At 35.3% G+C, this 16183-nt stretch overlaps 2 protein-coding genes and 1 long non-coding RNA gene across 3 annotated transcripts; all 3 read left to right on the forward strand.

Annotated features, from left to right (window-relative positions):
• Positions 1-1287: 1287 nt before the first annotated feature.
• LOC117321912 lies at positions 1288-2912 on the forward strand. Its single transcript, XR_004531431.1, has 3 exons — positions 1288-1511; positions 2515-2589; positions 2816-2912. It is a non-coding gene; the product is annotated as an uncharacterized LOC117321912 (long non-coding RNA).
• A 253-nt stretch (positions 2913-3165) lies between these two features.
• LOC117342729 lies at positions 3166-7075 on the forward strand. Its single transcript, XM_033904951.1, has 8 exons — positions 3166-3237; positions 3350-3499; positions 3618-3701; positions 3892-3986; positions 4558-4603; positions 5224-5454; positions 5757-5831; positions 6938-7075. Exons 1-8 carry the CDS (start codon positions 3166-3168, stop codon positions 7073-7075), a joined length of 891 nt encoding a protein of 296 aa, XP_033760842.1.
• Positions 7076-7354: 279 nt separating this feature from the next.
• LOC117321913 lies at positions 7355-14873 on the forward strand. The gene is made up of 10 exons (XM_033876538.1): positions 7355-7513; positions 8211-8294; positions 8628-8731; positions 9967-10042; positions 10159-10402; positions 11721-11795; positions 12547-12582; positions 12907-12990; positions 13466-13889; positions 14473-14873. Exons 5-9 carry the CDS (start codon positions 10247-10249, stop codon positions 13886-13888), a joined length of 774 nt encoding a protein of 257 aa, XP_033732429.1. The 5' UTR covers positions 7355-7513; positions 8211-8294; positions 8628-8731; positions 9967-10042; positions 10159-10246; the 3' UTR covers position 13889; positions 14473-14873.
• The last annotated feature ends 1310 nt before the right edge of the window (positions 14874-16183 follow it).

Here is a 16183-nt window from a genome sequence, read left to right on the forward strand (position 1 = left end):
CACGGAGTCCCGTGTACCCTTTAGCAAAACAATTAATTCCTTAAAAAAAGATAATTGGCAAAATTGTTATTATTGCTTAATTTCATAACATATTTTTGTTCTGTTTCCGGACAGTAATTCAAGAAAGAAAATTAAACACTTTCTAATCCAAATATCTTATCACTCAAACCAACGGTAACCCATATTTTCGCAAACTATGAAGGACCTTTTTTGAAATGTCGTCGTTTCCAGATTGTCGGCCTTGTGATCGCGGAGTTGGCGTACCAACGTCTCGACAGCAGACGCAAAACAAACTGTTCAACTAGCATGTACAGACAGTTCGGCGAGTGTGTACACAGATCATGGCAAATGTAAGTGAGTATTGTACTGTAGTTTGACTCTGATTTCGTGTGTCTAGGTCACGTCACATACGATAATTGCTCTTACATTTACTTACGATATTCAATGAGAAGATAGAATTAAGTGTAGATTTCTGAAGCTAGGAGAAAGGATAACTCGCAACATAAAAGTTTTTGTCTTATGCGAAACCTTTCGTATTTCGTAAAACTACATTAATAACTTGTATTGCATGATGTAGTTTTGCATTATCTAAAAGGCCGCGTTGGCCGAGTGGTTAAGGTATCCCAACACTTTATCACTAGCCTTCCACCTCTGGGTGGCGAGTTCGAAACCCAAGTGGGGCAGTTGCCTGGTACTGACCATAGTTTGGTGTCGAGTCGTTCTGATCTATCAAAAATACATCTCTTTAAAAACTTATGACAATTAATTTACATATACATTTCAACGGCGTTTTACAAATGCAGCATATCGTTTTATATATTTTAAAGGAATAGCATCTATTGTTTTGATTCCGATGAAGCAAACTGGCGATGACGGACGTAGGTATTGAAGAAATAAACAAAAGACATCATTTGAATTTTACTTTTGTTTAAAATCTTTCATACCTCACACGTGTTCTACTGCATATTTTTCATTTAAGTGATTACTAGTTACAAGTTGTCAACATACACTGTTGCTGAATTGCGATTTTTTACATTTACTGCATCTATGGTTGATACTATTATTTGTTTCAGGAGCAAAGCCAAAGTCATATTTACAGTGGTTACAGTCATAGACACGGTAAGTCATAAAATCAAAGTCATAATAAATGATTAGTCATGAAATCACAGTCATGGAAATGTTAGGTCATGTAGTCAAAGTCATAAATATTCACACGAGAGTAATTTCACAATGTCAACTTTACATTTGTATATATGATCATCTATTACGTTTGTTACAGATGGCTGGTCTGGGAATGCTCGTCGCCGGAGCAGTAACGCTTCAGAGCGACTTTGTGTCGAACAGTTTCCTCAGTCCCCTTTTCGGAAATCTACGGTTCTGCAACATTTACCTTCCTGAACTAATGCTTGGACTGGGTGTGGCCATGATAACAGTTGGAGTTTTCAACACGGGAAGCGTGTGGTCTTGTACAGAACATTCTCTGTTTTAAATCAAAATCAAAGATTTTAATTGTAAGTAAAGCATTAGGTATTTGTCGGTCTTTCTAGAAAAAAAAGGAAACCGTAATAATTTGAATAATCGTAAATGACTTTTTTTGCAGTGCAACATGCTTTTATCATATGGAAACCTTGTAGGAACACTCTTCTTAATGGGTGCAGCATTACCTTGCATAAATGTTAATTTAATAACGTTATCTAAAATAGGTGTTCTAAGTTTAAAGTGATTACTTTATTTTCGATACAACGTTTGTACTAGCTGCGTTTAATGTAATACAACACCCCACTATTGAATACATTTAGAAAAGTGCGAGCCGGTAATCTTAAAATCTAAAAATTACACTCAAGCAACCATGTGTCTGCCCGTAAGATGTCCTTTTTTTTCAATTTAGAATAGGACAATGAATGCTCTGAATGATTCGGAAAGTGACAGTATTTTCTGTGTCATTGCTTAGTTTCGCGTATTGCAATGAGACAGCAATAGTTTGTCGAATTCCAATTCCATATTTCATAAATTTGTCCGGAAGTGTAGTGTCCCATTGATAAGAAAGGTTCTGGGATACTGGTTGTCCATATCACCCAAAGAGCTTTTCACTACAAACCTCTTGGTATCTAAACATGCCATTCCTTGATATTAGACTAAAGTGTTAATTCCCATACATTTACCTATCTGTGTAATTGATTTAATTGCAGCACAATCAAGTTATAATACAAATATTCTATATAATTGGAATTTTTACGGTGGTTTTTACTTCGCAATGTTTATTAAATATGGATATGAAAATAGATAACCCTCGAATATTAAGTTAAACAAATTAATGTTAGAAGTGTTTCCTACTGAAAGTTTACAGGGAGTAAAATGGCGTAAATGGTATGCCCGCGAACAAGGTCTGACAGGAACAACCATGAAATATCAGTCCCCTGAAATGAACGACTGTACAGTAAGTACAAGGGCATGCGATGATTGAGTGACATACATGTACATGTCTGTATTGTGACCCTGTTTTATATATTACAGGACCGAATCCTACAGATAATTATGAGTGTGGTGCACATTATGATGCTTATCTTCTGGAGCAGAATGCTGTACGTTGTAAGTATGCAGTTCTTTTGATCTTGGTGTTCTCGCTTCTATTGCACAATTTCAAAGAACTATGTATAAGAGGAATATGATGGCAATGACTGCAGCTGCACGCTAATTTCATTCATTTTAAATTGGCTGACAGTTTATACATGTATCTTAACTGGATTTTAAACATTCTTACTTTATCTACCCAGATTACAGATAAGTAATAGAATTCCAATGCGACTTTTTCCAGGTCAGGGACCAGATGGAGTTCCAACTATATAAAGAATTTCTGGGTTATGATAGTCAGCTCGACTACGGAGATTATTTTACCCAGTCATGGAAGGCACTTTTTGTCACTGTAAGTAGTCAGGACAACAAAAATACTTTGTTTTTAGTGCCTCGAGCTTTTTTATATACATGTATACCGTTTGTTTTCCCGTCGTCTCTTCATTTTCTCCATTTCTTACTTCGTCCCACTAGCCCCACTGTCTGTCAATCTTACAATAACTTGAATTAACTCCCCTCCCTTTGCCCAATGCCCTTTGACAAATAGAACGCTTTTAATTATGACAGGCCTTGTGCTTGCAAGAGAAAACGAATATGTGCTTTGAATATATCTCTTTTGTCTTACTGTCTGTGACATTTTACTCATCGCCTGTGTCCCTCCGGAACGTAGGCTGGATTGAGTTAAGTATTTCGTGTATTGCAGTCTTCTGGTATTTGCATGGTTGTCTTGTATTTTACATACATGTTCTTGTTAATTTTCATATGATCTATTTTGCAGTTTACATGTTGCAAGGTTAAAGGGCTGGATTATAAGGTTTCTCCAATATACTCCGGTATACCAGAGCAGTGTTTGTATGAAAGAACACCGATCAACTCTAACTTACATTATGTCGGAGCCACCATAACAACTGGTACCATCAACCAAGAGGTAAGTCAGTCATGAACGTACTGGCTCTTTTTGTTTCGAAGACAGATTGAATGAACAATGACTTGATAAAACATTTTCTTGTTAAGCCGTTTTAAATTTATGTTATTTCTCTTTGAAGTTTTGCGAAGAGAAATTGTCGGACGAGATATACAAATACCAGGTGACTGTAGCTGTATTTTTTGGGATTGCTATCTGTTCTAAGGTATGGTCCCTTTGTTCGGCAAGTACACAATGCTGATTTAGTAAATTATTTTTAATTGCTTTATTGAATAATGCCTATTGCTGATTCATGTAACGTAAATTTGCATAAACAAATATTGTGTTATTTTTAACACGACAATACAATACAGACTTCTGTTAGTAATGTAAATAAATGTATGGTTTTGTCACAGGTCTATACTATAGGATATCTGTTTTCCAAGGATAATCGGATGAACGATGACCCTCCCCGCGTACCGCTCTCAGTAACCCTCCGTGGACTGAAAAGGTCAGTCTCTATGCTACTATTAGAAAAAACGATATTTTGTTATTGTTACGTACATGATGTTGATTAAGACACCAGTATTATTAGCTATCATTCCAAATAATTTATTCCTGATCACTTTGATTCAACCACTTTCGTGCCGGTTACTTTAAATCACTTAGATTTCGCAAGTACTTTGTTTCGCGAACTTTCTTCTCCAAACGCTTAACTATAAGAGTCATGGATCGGTTCCGATCGTTTGGGCGCCATGCAATTATGTTATTTTGGTACACATAATCGCAAAACAAATTGAATTCGCGATTGACTCTCCTCGCATATTAACGCGAAAATAAATACCACGCGAAATATAAGTGATTCATAGAAATACTATAAACTACGTTCAAATAATCAATCAACTGCATTCGTCATCTATGTATAATTGAATCAATTGACTTTCCTATATATACAATTTTTCCTTTATTCTCTATAAATATCCAGCCACCTTCGTCTACATTGAAAATGGTACTACTGTGAGCCGATAGTATTGCTATCTTTATAGTTATGTGTAATCTGTCATATGGTACGTACATTACAGTAAGAAGATGCAGATGTTTTTGGCTGTCGTCATAGCAACAGGACTAGTAAGTGTTATCCTCTGTGACTGATTTCCACTGAAATGTCCGATAGCTGTGTCGTATAGAAACGATAGCCAATTTATATATGTTTAATTTGTATGTCTGACACTGGTAAAGCGAAAACCGTCGGCAGTTATTCCATCGCTGACTGTTGTTCGCCCACTCACAGGATATAGTCAACAATGGCGGCTATGTTAAAATTTACGCATTTCTCAATGTCTTTTGACATCATAAATAGCCACACAGAAGTCAGCATCAGTTGCTCGCTGAAAACCATGGACCATTCGGCCATCTGCTAATCTTGTGAATGAAGCCTCTACTCATTGCGGGGGCCGCAGTGGCCGAGTGGTTAAGGTGTCCCGACACTTTATCGCTAGCCCTCCACCTCTGGGTTGCGAGTTCGAAACTTACGTGGGGCAGTTGCCAGGTCCTGACCGTGGGTCGATGGTTTTTCATCGGGTACTCCGGCTTTCCTCCACCTCCAAAACCAGACACGTTCTTAAATGACCCTGGCTGTTAATAGGACCTTAAACAAAACAAGCAAACCTCTGCTCATTGCGGAGGATTCCTCGCGTACATTATTGGTATTTTGATTATAATTAATGAAATATAAATTGTTACTGTAGATGATTTCCTTGGGTATCCTGTTGACGGGGACCATTCTGAGGTTCGATAACGTGTTCGGCCACAAGGACATCAAACATTTATTCTCCTATGTGTACTTAAGTGGAAATAACCTGAACTTCTGGATGCTGGCCCTCACGTATTTTATGGTAACCATGGGCAGTGTGACTCTGTTACTGTTTGGATCCGCTTTCGTGTCGGTAGCATCTGACCTACCAGCTTTTTACATAGCGGTGAGTAAAATGCATGCACTTTGTCTTCATTTTGTATTCATTTGTTACACAAAGGTATATTTATCAAGCCATATTTATTCCTTTTGTCTCTTATCTTTGAAAATAATCTAATATTTCATCGGCCAATGTTCGTGCATATTCATAATTTATTTGTTCCCCTGACAAACATATTACAATATTGTGATTATTATTTCGTCTGTATGTGACTCATACGGGCAAATACCTAACATACAAACGTACAAAAGTACTCAAATTGTTTTTCCCCTATTGTCGTATACGTCATTTTGATTTTGTTTTGATAGACTTTGAGCGGTTTTCTTCTGTCTGTGGTCACCACAATCCTCGCCATCTGCGTTTGGATCAACGTGAGGGTAGAGGTAAGAAGTAAATAAGGAAGCCGATTGATATCCATATCTAAAGATAAATACAACGTCGCCAGCGTTAATTCTGCTTGTGTCATTAATGCATTAAACGACAATAACGGTATTAAAATATAATTTATTAACGCCAACACAGGAAATAAAAGATAACAGCGTCCTAAATTGATCGTTTAGAAGACCGAAAGTTATATACCAGGGGAATAAGACCAGGTATGTCCATGGAGAAGGGTCTTTTGCTTTATCGACGACACCGGCCATGTTAATATAGTTCAAATCCAGGATTAGTCGCATCCTCAAAATAAGAAGCATAGTGCTGAAAGTGGAGGCATCTTAGCGAGAATCAAACACGTCTTACTTTTAATCGCATACGGAAATATATGTCCTAATGATGCCGACTATTAAACTTTCCAATGGTCAGTAGTCGACTTCTGTCACGGTAATAATAATGGTAACACGCCCTTGACTATGCACTGCCTCGCGTTTGGCTTTCATTTAGTGTTTTGCCTCTGTGAAGAAATCTTTTGTATGTCTTGGACTGGGGATAGAAGCAGAGTTTATTGACATTGTGGTTGCTCATTTTGCTTAATGCCCAGCTATTTGTGAGTGGGATGACTGGTTCACCCGTTGTCAGTTTAGTGTGGTCGGATCTTGCTGGTAGTATCCAGTATTCTTCAGTGAGGTAGCACTATAACGCCGGCTTCAGTTCCGCGCTATCGCAAGGAGACAAATCACAAACATGCCACTGTCTCTCAAAATACTATCATTCACCATACGCATGCATCTCGCTCACAGCAGAGGCCGTCTCTAAATTACCTTTGCTGTTGATAGGACGTTAGGCAATACAAACCAAATCCTTGATTATCTAGTCATCGTAAGAAGAAGGGGGGACAGGGATGTTACTACGTAGAAATGGAATAAAAATAATTGAGAAATTGAAATCAGTATGCATATTCTACAGCTTAGTTGTTATCTGTCCCTATTTAAGTATGCACATTACATATTTGAATCTATAACATCATATATTTGTTATTTTATTTTAATTCCGATACGGTTACAAATACTGCGTAATAAGCATTTCACTCGCGTGGCTATGTTTCTTTCAGATTGATTGGAATCTGGTGCCTGAAATGAGATCCGCTCTGCTGAACTATTACAAGACAGATAGTTCTGAAAATTCTTTGTATTACGGAGGTGTGAATCTGGGATTCAATTTTCTGTTTTACGAGGCAAGTGAATATTGACAGAATTACAGTATACAGTAGATATAATAAAGGTTTCCATTATTTGTAGCATTTACGGAATTGTTTATCCCATGTAATATCATGAAAACATACAAAAATAGAAAGAGTTTCTTTATCGTGTGTTTCTGACACTGGAATCAGTCCATTCCATCAAATGTCTTACCTGATAAGATTGCAAATCAATAGAGTTAATTATCCTCCGAAAACACCCAAACCAATTAAGAGAGAGACCCAGCTTACGTTATAGTTTTTCTGATCTTCTCATCGTTGTAGGGAGATTGCTGTGGCGTTGATTCGATCTCCGACTTTAACTCTATTTCCTGGAAATCTATTTACATCTATCCATCATACCCAAGAACGTGTCACTTGGATGCTGATACCGTGAGATGGTACACCAACAGAGTAATGTCGTCGTTCAAAGATACAGTCTATACTAAAGTATGTATTTTAATGAAAAGTTGATTATTGTTGATTTTCAATTTAAGATATAAAATGAGTAGTGAAGAGATAGTTCTATCTGTTTCACTGCAATCATAAGAAACTGTATACACCTTGACTGATATATCTAAGTTAAAAGCAGTTGAATGTACTTATAAAGACAAAAGCAACAAACAAACAAAAACAAAATGGGCAGGTGGTCATAATATACTTAAAGTAACTAAGGTAGCAAATTTAGATATTATGTAGATAGTTTTTATTAACAGGTGGTGTTTTGGAAGCTTGATTTTATGGATGGTTTAATTCATGCGAGTGACTGGTATTTTACACTAGTAGAAAACATGAGTATTCAAAAATATCTAAATTATAATGAGTTACATACGTTATATAAAACCGTGAAACTGTTTACATTTTAAATGAAATACCAAAATGTCCAGTGACATTTTGTTACTCAGTGTAGTATATTATTCACTCACTATAATTCCGTCGATCTACTGATTTTCATTGTTGCAAAATTATACCGTGACTATGAATGAATTCGCAATGTCATTTTTTCTTCTTTTTTTTATGATGATAAACAACACGGTTATAATGCATATAATTAGCGCATTGAGCAAGGTATTAGAATACCCTAACTAGGCAACGTATAATGATGTTGGTGTATTTAATTCCATGTGCCTTTCTACTGTACAAACAGGGATGTGCCAAAGAAGTTCTGGATTCCATACATAAATACGATATGGCGGGATTGGTCCTACTCTCTCTATCCTTAGTACTAGAGGTAAGGGGATCACACCAATAATAGTTTTAGAATAAATATATTTGTGGTCATGACCCTAGTAAGTAACCATGATTATGATTCCTACTACAAATCATAGAAGACAAATTGTTGCACTGTTATCGATATTGATCAAGGATTTTGATGTCATTCGTCCTGAAGTTCTGAGTGTCTCCCTCTATCTTTTGCGTTCCTGATTAAAGTGTAACAGTCTATATCTATTTTGTATATTTGCATATTGTGTATTTTTACAATGAATGTCCCAATCTACCTCACCTTTGTGCACTGTAGGCTGTCTTGACGGGATAAAATGATGCATAATGTCTCTGTTGGTAGATGACGACGGTTGTGTTACTAGATCGGCGGTATAAAAAGAGAGTGGCACCTGGTCAACTGAGAGGTGCTTTCTCCACTTTCGTCCATCACGTAAAAGGGAACAGGTATATATTGGTACAAAATACATTAGATGTGGAAACCTGTCAATCGTATCACAATTATGGATGCCGGAAGTGATGGTTTATAATCTGTGATTATCAAGGTGTTTACTTCGCCCTATCTATGGCTATAGATTTTTAACGGTTTACTTGTGGGGTGAAGAATATACAGAATTTAAACTTCGTAGTGATTCCCTACACAACTAATTTACTAATTTTCTCTAATGAACACATTCATATTTTTGTCTGTTAGGTTTATGCTTAATTTTTCTAATTACATCCCCTAGTTGTTACCTCTAGGAGAGAACTTATATAGGCTATGCCTGTTGTTTGATCATTTTTCTTTATTGAAATAAAATTTGTTGCAATTGAAAACACATTCACAGACAGATTTAATGAGGAATGGTGGGAAAACAATATACTTGCAGGGCGCATTAGCAATTCATACAAACAAACTATCATCATTTTCAACAGGATAAAAGGGTATTCTAATTTTGGGGTTTCCCCTCATCACTCATTACACATATCTGCATGTGCTTTTAAGTACGAAGAACCTGAAGGATCTTTCTCGAGATTTTATCCACTTCATCCCTAGATCCGGTGCACAATTTTGAGCTTGGAAAAATGGCGCACATTGTCCTCTTGAAGCTTTTTATCGCTATTTTTTCATTGATCTTTCCCAAATTTCTGAGAGGCAGCTTTCTTTAATCTTAATAGATAAAATATATGCCAATTTTCTGGGAATTTTTCTTGGATTGTTTCTCAAATTGTATACATTTGTTTGTGCATGTTGTAAGTTCTTTTATCTCTCATTGTTTACTATCAAATCCAATAAATGACTGATAAACGGACATGTTTTATTTTGACAGATCAAGCTAATTAGCGCCATTTCTAAGCAACACTTCTCATATTACATCGGTCGTTATCCTTAGACTGATCGAAAGTAATAAAGTAGCTGACTTTTCATTATTAATTTTGACCTATGGAATTTATTATCGCTATTTCTATGGAATTCATTCATTGATTCGTTGATCAACAGGATGCAGTTTAAGGCGCCATTGTAATTTTGTTATTGTAGTTTATTGTATTGTTTGTATGTGAAAGAACGCACAAAGAACTTAATTTGCATAGCTTTGTTTTGTAATTGATAATGTAGGGAAAACGGCATATTCCTTGTGTACTGCGTATGATTTCTGTTGTTTTCTTGTTTTATGTTTAATTGATTTCTTGTTTTTTGATAGGGTGAATGCCAGTAACTATATACCAGGCCTCACTGCAAAAATATTAGTGTTCGCAAGTCTTACTGCCTTCTTAATGGTAAGTAAAGATATTTCAACATTGTATTCATTTTTTTGAAACCAATATAATGTTATTCATATATATTTATTTATATATTATATAAACCTCTAATACATCTTTTTTTCTTTTTCAAGTTTGCTGAATTATTGCTGTGGGTCGGTGTACTGATACAAACATTTGCTCCCGGCCATTTGACATATGGTTTGGTGAAACAGCTCACCGATGCGGAGCATTGCGTTTAACGATCAACACCCACACTTAGGCTACCTCCTCTACGGACTTCTGATCACTATATTTGTCACTGAGATGCTGTTTGTCATAATGCACGTTATCACTATATTCGCTATCAGAACGCTTCGAAAGGGTTTAATTTATATGGTAAGTACCAGGAATTACCTTTGAAATTGACATATAGCTCTGTCCACCCTGTCGCTATTACGTCATTTGATAGATATATAAAATCCATTCATGTACGTGTGGTACCCTCCATTGCAAATATTTTATATTGGAACTGATTTATTTTATTTTCAATAATTGATCAAGCAATAGAATAGTAAAGCGCCTTAGAGTGTCTTTTATTCAGCAATGCCAAATGTTACCACAACCATACCAGAATTGAGCTCGTCAGGACTTAGGTGATACATGTACCTTGACCACTTACGCAATGATAAGATGATTTTTGAGACTCGCCTATATTTACATATACATGTGATCCAAAACAAATACATGCAAATGCAGATTCATGCACACACGGCACTTCTGCCGTCTCTTTATGAAATGCTTAAGGCAGGAAAGTAAAATATAGAGTAACGTGAAAACTCTGTCAGGCAGTCTAGTTGTTTCGGCTTTGAAATTATTCTTTAGGAAAATGTATGGTTCCGGATGAACACTAGCTGTTGCAATGTCCCAACGTCTCGCCATTCTACCAAAGGGAGACTACCGCACAGCTCTTAAATCCTGGATAACGGGTATCAGAAATCTAAAGTATAAATCACACACTTATTGACTTGACAGAATGTATCAAATACCCCCCTTTATAATGCCTAAGCATTGATAGCATGGTCGTAGGTTTTAGCCGGTAACTGAGAGCATGGTCGGAAGAATAAACCCTGCTACAACAAAGCTACGAATCTACGTTTTCAGTAAAAGTGTATTTCGCGACAGAGCTTAATACATCTGTAATTTTAAGGGGTTGCATTTCGCAATAACATGTTCAAAGAGATAACATGTATTTGTAACTTTCCATAATTTCATGTTATTGTTAAGGAAAACTATATATTCATATTTAAAGTTGTAACTATATATGATTCTCAATCATGTGAGCACTTCATTTTTGAATATAATTTGAAGTCAGCAATAAGAAAAATAAAATTTCATACTATTTTTCATAAAATTCAAATTCAAATCAAGGAGGAAGCTAACGAAATGAGATCAAAATGAAAGATAAAAAGAATTTTCGAGAGGTTTCGTGTTTCACATATTTTGTCGTTTCAAAACAAAGAATTACAATTGTTCAAGTTAGGTTTAGGTACTGTAGAGTCAAATTATTAAAAAGAAAATCAATAAAAAACAAAAAATGCTGGTGTTGAGACGTTTTGCACTCACCAGTAAAACTAAAACATTTGTATGATCTGGTTTGCTTTTCTTCCCTTTGAAACATGTGTGTATTGAGATTGATTTATAATATTTTTTTTAGTCCGTCGTGCTGATGGCTTGTATGATGATATGCGATATTATCACCCTCTCTCTTGCGTCACTATTGAATGATAAGGTAAGAAAAAGCTGTTATTGACATCTCTTGATTAATTCATGTTCATGATTGTGTCTCATTGATAAGGTAACATTTTTTCACACATTCATTATTTGGATAGTTGAGGTAATCAATAATCACCGACGTCATCAATAATTGCTAAGATAACCGAAAATTAATATATGTGTTAATAAAACAGCACATTGTCCTAGGTATCATTAGTAATAGCTTAGCTTACATTTGTTACTTCATTCCTTGGGGTGTTTTTGGCTATAAAGTTTGAGACAAGTTTGAGTTTCGGGGTTTTTAGGTCAAGGTCATTGTTATTATTTTTAGTGGGCCGTAATGAAATATTGCGCTTTTCTTGACATCATCACTGATTGCTAAGCTAACTTTCAGTGTCTGTGATCAGCTTTTGTCCCTGGTGACATCACTCATTTCTAGGACCTATATCGATAAGGTTATTTCCATTTTTTAGGTGATCGATATTCATGTATCCATTTGTAAGAAAGCATACATTATTTGTGATAACGGGGAGTGTTTGTCCAGAAGTCGTTACTCCTTGGTAGGGTAACTTCCACTATTTGTCCCTGACAAAATTTTAAAAAATGCATAAGAACCATATCTGGAACACTTTCATTAATTTTCATCCATTGGTCTGTAAATGAACTGCTTTCATTTCTTATCTTTTGTTTCGTCTGGTATGAAATATATTGTTTAAGTGATGTACGGTTCTGATTTTGACTGAAATGATATTTTACATTTGATGTAGGCTGGACATAACTGCGAGGATACATTCTATTGGTTGGTAAGTTACATAATTTTATCTACTTTTAACACAACAAGACAATTACAATATGATAAAAACAGTTGCCTTCTAAATTACAACCAGAACACTGCCTCCGGGACCTGGACATGGAATTGCATACTTATGCGAATGGATGTATTCCATCTTTGAAAGCAACGAGAATCTTTTTTCTTCTTCTTCTTTTAATTGTGTACGTGATTTATATACGTCATTTAAGCCTATAACTCTATATAAATTTTCTCTTCATTGGCCAAACTTCATTTACCATTAACTAATCCACTTGACTGTACAGTGATATATTCATGCAAAACCGTTTTCTCCTAGGGATTTTGTGATACACAAACAAGCACGGTGTTACTGATGACAGGATTGTATATCGGATTTGATGTCGTTCATATAGCTTGTTTGGTGAGTAATTGCTGCAGATATCATTATCTCTTAACGTGTCATATGAATGAAATGTAAAAAAAATCCCTTCTACATTTGTACATATTTAGAGATTTACAAATATTTCTAAATTTCATAATTTGTTTAAAAGGATGTTCATATACTTTCGGCTCCTAGCATCTCCGATCTGTTTTAGAAAATGATTAATATAGTTTCATAATTGCGAAAAGGCGGAGAAGCTTGGACATATCTGCTCATTTGTTTTACTTTAAGATGACCATGCACCTAATGTGTACGCTACATCAACCACGTTTAACTTCGTGTGTTATGTACATGTATGAATTCATGCTATCTACTCATTGAAGAGGTCTTGCCTTTGCTCTGAAATCTGATAAATCAAAGTCGAATCTATGCGTGCATTTCCATGTTATTGTCCAATAACATAAGTCATATATTGAGGGAAAATATTTTGATTTTTTTTTCTTTTATATTACAGTGTGTGTTGATCGGCCTTGGCCTACATCTCAGTAAGAATGCTTCCCCAGTGACGATAGTGACACCAGTAGATGGGCTTTCTGGACTTAATACTGTTCCCTTATCAAACCCCGTACAGTCGCCTGCGAGAGATAATTCTGTGAATGCTTCAGTAGCAAATTCTACTTCAGATAGACTTGACCGTCGTGTATCGGTCGCCCAAACTAATACAGTCCGCAAATCATCTATAGCACAGTCAAACACTAATCGTGAAACACCTATTTCCCAACGTGGCACTGGCCGGCGAACATCTATAGCTCCGTCGACCAGAGGACGACAATTATCTAGAGCCGAAGCGACGACAGATCGGCAGTCATCAGTTACACCTACTGTAAGATCGGTCGATGACGTTGATAACGATGACCTCGAAACAACGTATGCCTGAAGTAATTATCCTTAAGCTTTAAGAATAGTCTTAAATCCTATTCACGTAATATTTTTCCACTAGCTAAATGTACTATGGAAAAATACCTTACTCTTGTGTAGATAATTGCATTGTGCATTTTGACCAAAGCTTGTGATAGAGAAATAGCGATCCTATCAAATGTTAGCAAAGTGAGCGATAAGTAAATATTACAATGGCCCATTTGGCACAATCGTTTTGTATAATACATATAATTGAGTCATGTTGTAATGCAGTTGTAAGTCTAAAATAAGTGTATGCTGTTCTTTTGCAGTTGTGCCATTTAACCGGTAAAACGTTGTCTCCTTTCCATAAGATGGCCTTTTTTCTTTGTTAATATGGTGTAAAACACTAAAACAATTGTTCTACAAAAAAAACTGGAGAATATGTAAATGCTGTTTCCTCAGGATTAATGAATTTTCGATTATATATCACAGGCATATTTGACATGATAAGGCAGAAAATTAGTTAAAAATCGCCTGGAAATGAGGTCAATATTACTCGCAAAATAATCATGTCAATTCTATCAATTGTTTAACATTAAGTTCTTTTATTTGTTTTTTCAGGGAAATTTGACCTGAACATTTTCACATGAACTTGACCTCAATTCGACCTAGATTGACATGACGAAATTTGTACCTTTGTAACGAGTTTAAGTGGTGGCTTTTAGATTGATGATTTACACGACGATCAAGGGCATACGACACAGTCAGGAAATAATTAAGCAACTGCCATTAAAATTGACATGAGTGATCTTTACGCCACCATTTGCTTTGCTGCAAAAAATCAACTGCCTTTCCATACTATTTGTCTTCGATATGTAGACGTATTGGAGGAAGCATGCTTTTTTTTTTATTCAAAAGAGCGATTATTTCAAATTAAAGATGGAAATGCAATAATTTTCCGTTATTGTTTAATGGTAATATGGAGAATCCTATTTTAGTTCAGAAACTAACAAGTCAGAATTTTAATTTTTTTTTAATTTTTTTTTTTTTTTTCTATCATTTTACTAAAAAAAAATTCAAAAAAAATATGTTGGGAATGAAATGATACAATCTTTCATGTAGTGATATATCAAATATCAGTTTAAAGAAGTTTAAAGAACATAACGTTGCCATGAAAATAAAAATAACAGAAACATATTTTTGTTGGTTTTTTTATTAGTCGTCACAATGACCAATATACGGAAGCCGAATAGGACCAATATAAAAAAATAACTTAGTTGGTATCATTAAAAAATAAATCAATAGGGCTCCTGACTATATTAACATATAATCGGTGCTCAAAGGGAGGATAACACTTACGATCTGTACTCAATCGTACGTTTGACGTTCGATTGGAGATCTTTTTCTCTGGCAGTAGCATTTTATGAATGAATCTGATAGCCGCTTTAAACAATTGACTAATTTAAATATATTGAAATTATACCAAGGATTATACAAAGGATTCACAAAATATTGAAAATTACTGATACAGGGAAATCTATATACACCAGACAATGAAGAACATGTACTTTAGCATTATCGCAGGATCCAAATGGGGACTCTTTTTATCAACAAAAATTAATTCGTACTTCAATATTTGTTAACGAAATGATTGACGGGTTAAGTTATCATTTCATTTAGCTTAGATTTCCGACAACTTCTTTAAATTGCCGTGACACGATATGACTTATGCGCATGCTCCCTGCCCAAAGCAAACTAACGGGGATGATGTATATTATGTTACGGCATTTTTAGACGGATAAACACCGAGGCATATCATACAATCCTTATATAAGTAACCTACAACCGGTCTTACGTCAATAAATTCATAGGAAAATCAATTTGATAATAGATATCTCAGTTAACTCTCTTAATCTTTCTGGAATTTAAACTGCCTAAGATGAACGCTTCATCAAACGAGTCATTTATATGAAAATTTCAGACATTTTGTACAATTTTCATTAAGAAAAGCATTAAGCATCAAATTTTAATCTTAAAACAATACCGATATATGTTGGGGTTTTTTTCACGTGTAACATATCACAAATACTACCTAATCTATTATAGCAAGAATACTTTGATGTTGAAACGCAGTGTACCTTGCAGAAAATGACATGTATTCATTAAATAAGTTGCCTCCATGCATCAATTAAAAATAAGCCTGTGTTTAAAAGTACAGTTGCCTCCCTTGCAGTGTTGAATTCGCCTGTATATTTATAAGCTTCCTCCCTTTATCAAAGGTATCATATATCCTGTTAAAAAATTAAAATTTTCAAATAACATCCTCTTTTAG

Source organism: Pecten maximus, chromosome 2, assembly GCF_902652985.1.
Source record: "Pecten maximus chromosome 2, xPecMax1.1, whole genome shotgun sequence".
Classification (NCBI taxonomy): Eukaryota; Metazoa; Mollusca; class Bivalvia; order Pectinida; family Pectinidae; genus Pecten; species Pecten maximus.